The sequence below is a fragment of the Dromaius novaehollandiae genome, chromosome 2 (genome assembly GCF_036370855.1).
Source record: "Dromaius novaehollandiae isolate bDroNov1 chromosome 2, bDroNov1.hap1, whole genome shotgun sequence".
Classification (NCBI taxonomy): domain Eukaryota; kingdom Metazoa; phylum Chordata; class Aves; order Casuariiformes; family Dromaiidae; genus Dromaius; species Dromaius novaehollandiae.
The window spans coordinates 167,859,387-167,868,350 of record NC_088099.1 but is presented as its reverse complement, the minus strand read 5'-3'; the positions used below and the strand labels follow the sequence as shown (position 1 = coordinate 167,868,350).

The 8,964-nt window shown below is 43.6% G+C and overlaps 1 protein-coding gene across 1 annotated transcript; it reads left to right on the top strand.

The window, feature by feature from the left end:
• Positions 1-1,383: 1,383 nt before the first annotated feature.
• LOC112991263 (lymphocyte antigen 6E-like) lies at positions 1,384-6,398 on the top strand. The gene is made up of 3 exons (XM_026113616.2): positions 1,384-1,582; positions 5,308-5,427; positions 6,138-6,398. Exons 1-3 carry the CDS (start codon positions 1,525-1,527, stop codon positions 6,347-6,349), a joined length of 390 nt encoding a protein of 129 aa, XP_025969401.2. The 5' UTR covers positions 1,384-1,524; the 3' UTR covers positions 6,350-6,398.
• The last annotated feature ends 2,566 nt before the right edge of the window (positions 6,399-8,964 follow it).

The following is an 8,964-nucleotide window of genomic DNA, read 5'->3' as shown; positions in this document are numbered from 1 at the left end:
TAATTAATGGAACAAAAAAAGAAAAATTGGTGCTTCCTTTAATTGCAAAACACCAGCAAGAGGAGACACCCACTAATTATGAAAGGTAACCTGTTTGTAACCCACTTGGGTTGTACACCCAGTGGCCTCTGCAAAGCAGAAGGACCGATTTGATCATTGCTATGTCCCCTGCTGACCTCACATATCTCCAGACACAGGAGCGAGGATGTCCTTTTTCACACTGGGCTTGCATAATTGGAATTCAACACCAAATTATACCATTCCAGGAAGAATTTTAGGAGGACCTGAAAAATATTAACAACTCACATGAATAATGAAATCATCCAGTGTTGAGATGATCAGTATTAGACACAGACAGAAAGGAAGCAACCCCTTGTGCTGCAAGAAATGAGCAAACAACCTACTGGTGTCAACTACTAGGGAACCACCTGTTATGGTATTCCATAGTTGCCAGCAAAAGGGTTTTTTGGCAACTTCCTCTTTTGTGTGTTCTGCTACCTGTTGTCCAGGACTAATCTCAGCTTGGAGGAACTGTCATTCTGAGATGGCTGCTTGAATTCTTACAAGATACATCTCATATTAGGGCCTGTTTCCCAGAACATCAGAACCAGGGTCATGCTCTCAGGTTCTAAGGGATTCAGAAAAGAGCAACATAGAGGAAGAGAGGAAAGGGACTGATTTAAGAGGAGATATTGAAAGAGATACATTTTGAGAGATGGCATTTTCAAAGTAGACTAGTAATTCCAGGATGCCAATTTTTGATATCATAAATGGAGGTCTGATTTCCAGAAGCTGCTGGCCTGGAGAAAAGCAGACCTTCTAATGGTTCCCTGAAATAGAAGCAAAACTTCATTAAATAAAATGTGTTCAGTATTTGAAAGGTATTTGAAAAGTACAACCAAGAGAGAAGGGAGCACAGAGATTATGTATGGGTAATAGAAAAGTGAAAAAGAAATGAAGACTGTCATGAAAATTTGAGGAAAATCTGTTTAACTGGCTACCAGCTAATTTCATATAGTGTAAAATACACTGACTTAATTGGAGCTAAGCCAGTTTAAGCTAGTTGAGAATCTGGTCTTCTGCCTCTGTGGAATAATTAAACAAAAAAAAGGGTACGTCATGAGCCCTTGTACCTCCACCATTAACTATCCAAAGGGGCTAGAAAAATGCACTGCTAGGACTAATTCTCCATGTCTCCAGGCTCTGCTATTCCATCATGCAACTGCTGCTGCTGGGAAGACAGAAGGATGTAAAGGCAAAATCTCAGAGGAGAGAAGAGCAGGCTCTCATTCCCCATTACTCATGAGACTGGAAGAGCAAGAATATGGTGTTAAAAGGACTTTTCACAACAGTGACTACAATTTCCATGGGCTCCAGCATGGATAACTCCCACATGTGCATTACACACCCTTTGGTTGATTTCATGTCTACCCATGAGCCACCTTGAACCTGTATAACTGCTGCTGTTCAAAAGGTATAAAACCTGCTCTCCAAACACCTTCTCAGTCCAGCTGAGAGGATCTGATGGAGATGAAGACTACTCTTGCCACCTTGCTGGCTGCTGTCCTGTGTATGGAGCAAGGTGAGCCTCTATCGCTGCTACTACTTAGAATGAGGTTCACAGAGAAGATGGAGAAAACTTTGTGTTGCAAGAATTTAGAGGGTTATCACCAACTTTGCAGTATTGCAAAGCTGCAGCCATGTTGCTGCTAATTTCCTTTCACATCTTGGTCAACACAAGTTTTCCATTTATTGTAGAAATCAGATGAGTTTACAGAACATGTCTGACAAAGTAAGTCTTCTTTCCAGCAGGCAGTACCAAGTGATTTAACTCTAATTGTACTTCACTGGATGATGGGTTATACCCATGCATTGGTCTATGATACCTTTCCAAATTATGCAAGGTAGAAGGGCCAGAAAACATAACAAAACATATTTTTTATGCATATCATTTTTGGTATTTTACAGACTTTACTGTCCTGCTGCTTCCTCCACTGGAGTGAGCCATGTGGTTTACCACTTATCTTGTTCGTTAGGAAATGCAACCAGTGAAAAGTTTTATAGATGAAATCAGATACAGAGGTGAAAGAGCTTTTCCGTGCATATAAATGAGTGTTCTTCTTCTGGGACTGATACACGTGTATTGCTACATCGCTACTTACATGTAGGAATAAGGATCAGGTGGCCAGTCTTTCCCACATGCCTGATAGTTTCCCAGAAACCATGATACATATCTAGCAGAGGTTGAGAAAGAGACATCTAATTAATTCTTGCTCTCTGATGTATCAAACCCCTCCTTCTACATTTTTTGTACATATGGTTCTGCAGCCTGCCTGGAAGATAATAAACTTTGTAAATTTTGGGGGTGGGGGAAAGGGGTATACAACTGTACCAAAGAAAAGGGACTTTGTGCCCATAATTCCTGAATGCAGCAACACAGCATGGCCACTGGAGAGTAATTATCAAAGGCAACATCTTCAGTGCTCCCAAGGGTGAAGGGAAAGGCTGATGGAGACCCAAGACTCTGGTAGCAGATATTTATGGTGGGATATTTTATTCCCCTAGTAGGCTGATGATATTTTATATTGGCTTCAGCTTCCAAATGAACTTAAGGACAATCTTTTACATAGCATCTTTCCGTAGCCCAGTCTAGAGCAGAGAAATTTAGAAATTCTAATACCAAGGCTTCCACATTCAAATGTAAAAGATTGAAACCTCCTGGACTAACACATGAAAAAAAGTTATCTTGGAAGCAACTGCTATTTGATTCTTCTCATGTATCTGGGATTCCATCCAAGACCCTGATATGCAACCTTTTGATCAAAACTGTTGCTTAAACAGCCCACTTTGGAGGGTTTGTTGTCACTTCCTTCCCCAAACTCCCCATTACAGAAATATTACAGCCAGAAGAAATCTTAAAAGGTCATGGCCCTTTTCCCTGCTCCAGTGCTGGACCAAATCAGGCAGATGTTTGTCTAATGTATTCTTGAAAGCTTCCAGAAAAGAAGATTCCAAGTCTGGAATCACTCAGACACCCTCCCTTTAGAAAGTTAGCCTTAATGTCTAACCAATAACTCTTTTTGTACAGTTCTCTTGTGTTATCACCATAGAACATGACAAACTGTTTATTATTTTCCTCTTTGCAGCTGCTTGTTACTTGCTTGAAGAAGGTTACTGTGCCTTTCCTCAGCCCCTTTGCATTTTGATTAAATAAGCTAAATGCTTCCAACCTTTTCTAAGAGGTCGTATTTTCAAGATCTCTGATAACTTCTCCTGTGGTCTCTCTCCAAATGCTTCACATATTTTTTGAAGTGCTGCATACAGATTTGGATATTGGTGTTCTAGCTGAGGCTTTGCCAAAGTGCAAAGGACATTTTTCCTATCTTGCACATGACATTGCTGCTTGTGTTTGCTAGCGTAATGCTTGTTTTCATTTCTGTAGTGTGACACTGTTGCTCCTGCTGTTTACACTCTGGTATAAACCCCAGTCCTTAATAGTAACCTAACCAGTTGCTTCTCATCCTATATTTATGTAACTTATTTTTATTGCACGTTACATTTCTCTTTATTGAACTGTATCTATTCTTTTTTCTATTCTTTTGTTACACCCATCTGTCAAAATCACTTAGAACTCTACTTTAAAATATTTTCAGCTCTTTTCCCCTTGGTATCACCTGAAAATGTGGTGGGCATCCTTTATCCCATCTCCAGTGTCACTAGTGATGATAAGGAACAGTACAGAGCCCACAGCAAAGCTCTGGAGAACCTTATGAGGTACAATGTTCCAGTTTGACCAATAACTACCCTGTGTGTACCCATGTCTGGCTTTGCACCTGTTCTGTTGCATTTTCACTTGACTCTGTTTCCTGAGCTTGCTCATAAGAATGCCGTGAAAGACTACCAAAAATTTTGGTAAAACCTTGTTGCATCTCTTCTATCCAAAAAACATGCAGTTCTAGCATGTTCCATCCCACACACGAAGATTTATACTTACTAGTGATGAACAAGGCAAAAAAGTCCCATTACGGCCTCCCCAGTGTCAACAGTCAGTAACTTCCCTTCCCTTCCCCTTCCCCTTCCCTTCCCCTTTCCTTTCCCTTCCCCTTCCCCTTCCCTTCCCCTTCCCCTTCAACTTCTCACTTCATGGTCTCCCTGACCTATGTTGCCCTTCACTTTCTTGCTTCCAACTTCTTATCAGGCAGAACTGAATTCATGAGAACATGCCTAGCAGTTGCTTTCTGCACTTTCTGTACTGACAGGTTGTCCCCAGACTTACCAGGAACTTAGCAAGCATTCTGTGTTGTGCTAGATTCCCTTTCCAAAAATGCCTGTTTTTTAAAAGTAACTCATTCCCTCTTTTACACAGACGCACATATTTTGCTCTGGATGATTTTGCTAGCTTTAAACCCAATCACCAACTTCAAACCGATTAATCTCCCTAGTTAGGGGCTGTCCTGCACATACTTTGGTATGGTTTTTCATCCACATTGTGCTCTTGCTCTTGCCCCTTTTCATCATTACTTTCCAGAGGCTTTCCAGAGGTTCATCCTACTACCTTCTGGATTTCAGGGCAAGCATGTGCATCCTTGATAGACAAGACAACTCACCACTTTCCATCTTTGCTGTCTGTCCTCTTCTTCATCTGCTGTAGATGTATGAATTATTCCACCAAATCTGTGTTTACCAGTTTAACCATAATTTTGGTTAAGACTTCCCATTTATTCTCTGTCTTACACAGTAGTATGAAGTTCAACAGAGCATCTGACTAGTCTCCTTGGACTTCCTAGCACTGAGGTTAGGCCAGTTCGGTTCGTGGTGTTCAACTACAAGAAAAGACAAGTGACAGTATTCTCCAGGCCAGATAAAAGAGGTGGGATGCTGGAAATTGCCAATCTCCTTGAAACATTCCAGGCCCCAGGAATCTTCAGGTCCTCCCTGACTATGCCTGTGTACTGTTTGCATAAGACAAGTGACTGTGCAGTAACTGGTAATTCACGTGACAGAGCTCTCAGGACAGAGAAGCTATTGCTAAGCAATAATCTCCCTCATAAAAGACCCCAAGTCCTTGAATTCCACTCACATCTACTGCTGTTAGATATTGCAAACAAATCGATAACACTTCACAGTCTGAGGCACATGAGACAGAGAGGGATTTAATACTGCTGCCATGGGGCAAGGGGTAAAGAAAGTCACCGGTCATTCACACAAGCATTCACCAGGCTACAGTTAGGAAAATGTAGCTATCAAGAGCATGAGTATCACAGTTTCTAAACCACAAAATGTGCTCCTTTTGTTCCCTTCCCCCAGCCTATGCATTTATGTGCTACGTGTGCCAGGAACAGGAGTCCAACAAGAACTGTTTGACCATTTCCATGTGTGCAAAGGAAGACAAATATTGTGTGACTATCCGTAACAACATCGGAACAAGTACGTTTCAGAACAATTCCTTGTTTGGGCTGCGGGACAGGAGTCCCAGTAATGGGCTTGGGGAGTCAGGGGCAATGCCTGTACTATGTATAGTAGCACCAGAGAGCGACCTCAAGCCTGGGACTGCTTCACTGCTAGCTTCCACCCAGCTTTGCTCTGACTACTCCAGCTAGCTCTCTCCACGACAGTACCCGAGCATAGTTCAGTAGCTCACTCCCAGGGTTGTTTTCAAAGAAATATGGACAAAATTGCACCACAGCTGATTCCCTCTGCCCTGCACAATCTTTCAGCTCTTTCCATTGGGGCTCTGCCCCCTCAGACACCTCCATGTGCTCTCACACTGAGTCCCGCGTCATGCAATACTTCCCCCTGGTTTTGTGCTGCAGGAAAACCATCCTGGTGGGCAGCAACCCAGACTGAGCATTGCCTCAGACAGTTTGAACTGAAACCCACACCCACATGCTAATCCTGTTCTTGGCACAGTCATAACATGGAGCCCAGGAGAGACTCAGCATCATGTTCCAGCAGTGTGGACATGACCAGACTGCTCTAGATGGGGCAGCTCCTGAGCAGAGGACATATTTGCATCTGGGACTGGTCCCTGTCCTTCTTTCATTCACCAGTGCAGATTTAGTGAGGGAAATATTTTAATAATTATTCTTCCTTTTTGCTCTCTCTTACTTTTTTTTTCTTCATCTCTTCTCCATTAGAGCCCGACAAGCCAAAGTATGTCTTCTCCAAGATGTGTTCTCCAGTGTGTCCAGCAACAAGTCAGCGACAAAACCAAACATATCAGAAGGTTTCTTGCTGTGAGAAACTATTATGCAATGTGAATGGAGCAAGCAGCAAGCAAAACAGCTATGGAGTGATGTCGCTGGGTGTCCTAGCTAGTATCACTTATATCTTTAAATTTGGACTGTGATGGTTTAGGAAAAGCTCCACATGATGGCATTGTTTGAAATAAAAGTGTGTTGCTCTGGGATAATTCCTACCCTTAAAGAGTTATGCCTTGCAGACAAGCTCCCACTGGGGTTTTCAAGAGATTTTAAATAAGTTAGGTGCTGAACTCTCATTGATTTCCTAAGCCTACTTGAATCCTAAGTATCCCCAGACATCCAAGTCACCTCAGAAAATACATAAAAGGCAGCCCTTTTGGCATGTTCAAGCTTCAAATCATTATGACTCTGAAGAAATCCTTGAAGACATATTTTTGTCTCTTTGAGTTTCAGAACACTGCAAGGAATAACAATCCACCCTCGCAGGAGCACAGGTAATAGCTCAATAGCTATGCTGACACAGAGTTCAGTATCCTCCTTCATTCACAACAGGTTGGTTATCACATGTCAGTGAAGCAATTCATAAACAAACATGCAGAGGTACAGCTCATTTCCAGCAGTATTTTGCATACCTCTCCAGCCTCTGTGGGAAACAATTCCTGGCTCCCCTGGCTCTTTGCTTTTGTAGGGGCATCGCATTTTGAAATGAGTATCCTTCATCACCCGGCTCCAACGCATTGGATGAGCTTGGGGAAAAGGCAGAGAGGACCAAATGTGGCCGAGAGAGGAAAGGCAACCGAAGGGTACCAGATGGGAAACAGGAGGAAGGAAGGAGAGGAGGCAGCGTGGTGGACACTGTGCTGGAAACTGGGCCTATGTTGCTTCCCTCCTCACAGTTTCCCTCTTCCAGGCTGGAAAAGACAATGCTCCCATATCTGTTCCCCTGTTTTACTGCAGGGCCAAATTAATATGACAGCTGTTGCCAACTCCAGGCATTTACAGACTCTGACGCTGATGTAGAAATGATCGAGTTTGCTGGGCTTTTTTTTTGTTATGAGCTTTAGGCTCTCTGCTTCCTCCTTTCCCTGCAAGAACTGTTCAGCAGCTGTAGGGAGCCAGAAAAGCTCTGTAGAAGGCCTAGGGGTGTCCACAGCAAAGTAAGGAGAATGGCAGGCAGCCAAGGACTAACACACTAACATGTACCAATAGTCCAGAGCCTTTTGGTCATAGTCCCTGACACAAGCACACTTCTCTGGACAAAAAATAAAATTAAATTAAAAAAAATAAAAAAGAAAAGTTGGCAGCATCACTGGCTCAGTTGTGTTCTGGCGGAAACCAGAACTTGTCCAAATAATTCAAAGACTTTTTTTTTTTTTTTTTTTTTTTGGATGAGACAATGTATTTTGTGAGCCCTTAGGCTTGTCCAAAGCACTTGCCTTGAAAATCTGCCTTTTTTTGTTTGCATCCATGGAAGAATGCACATTTGAGATATTTCATGTTACCTACTGGTTTCCGAACAGGCTGATCAGCAAAGTTGCCCCATCAACCCAGTGTGTTTGTACTGTGATCCATGGAGTCCGATGCTTGGCCCATGCTTCATACATTTTGTATAAAGAGTAGGAGAGGAATGAAACAAATGAACCAGGTGACACCAAGGTGCCAAGCAGGGACAAGAAGCTGCTGACACCCGTTGATCTGGGCATACTGGTGAGCTGGGCCTGGGGATGAAAGACACATCTCAAGAGAGCCAGAAGTGAACTTGCTTTCTGTCGGCAGAATTTACCGTTAATTTCTCACACCAAAGACAACCACAAAACGGAAAGAGGGCTGTGGTGGAGAAGAGGGAGGGGAAGACTGGTTAAACACAAAGGAAGGAGGAGATGCCTGGCTGCTGAGCGAAAGGGGTTGGCAGCATTGATATGGGTTGTGGTGGTTGTGCTGCATCACGCAGCCACGAACACATTTTATGAATACCTCACACAAAGGGAACCCACTTCTTCCAACAGGCTCTGCAATATAGCGGATGCTTTCAAAAAATTCCAGGAAAGATGGGCTTCAGGCCAAATTCATTACTGTTTTTACCACCAGGCAAGTTGGCACAGGAAAGGGGAAGCAGAAGGAGCGATTTATATCTCGACCAGTTTCACTTGCTGTGAGAGGGCAGAGACCTGGCGGGGGAGGCCAGCTGGCAGGGAGGAAAGGATTCAAGGGTTGAGACAAGTCCACTGAGGCTGGCGGCACACAGAAGACCAGGCTGTGCAGATCGAACGCAGGAGAGGAAACTGCAGCCAGATCTTTGCTAGAGCAGCAGAGGAGGAGCTGCTGCAGGGTCTGGAGGGAGAGCTGGTCAGCTCAGAGCCCAACAGATGCTGCTGAGGACCATCATTCAACACCTGCTTCTGTGCTGGGATCTCTGGGAAGAGGAAGACCATCAGCAACCAGATGCTCTTGAAGGAAGCTGGTTGGTTCTGCTCACAGGGAGCGTTTCCTTCCTCTCTTCTCCTGGGAGATATCTGCACGCATCACTGCATGTCCGCTTGCAGGCTGCTATTGCCTTCCCAACACTTCCCTCCTCTTTGCCACACATGTTTAAGTGCTGCCTGTTAATAACATCTAAATGGATGTTATTGCCAACAAATAAAATGGATAGAAGGGTTTCAAGGTCTCCCTATCTAGATATTTACAGGGTGCCTTTTCTCCCCTGACATTTCCAAATACCAGAGCACCTGCCTGACTGTATCAGGTTTACCCTGATTGCTTT

Excerpts from the sequence above, each read along its gene's own strand:
- LOC112991263 (XM_026113616.2), top strand. The coding sequence starts at position 1,525 with ATGGAGATGAAGACTACTCTTGCCACCTTGCTGGCTGCTGTCCTGTGT. Across the intron at positions 1,583-5,307 it reads TGTCCTGTGTATGGAGCAAG|CCTATGCATTTATGTGCTAC; the intron begins GTGAGCCTCTAT and ends CCCTTCCCCCAG. Across the intron at positions 5,428-6,137 it reads CCGTAACAACATCGGAACAA|AGCCCGACAAGCCAAAGTAT; the intron begins GTACGTTTCAGA and ends CTTCTCCATTAG.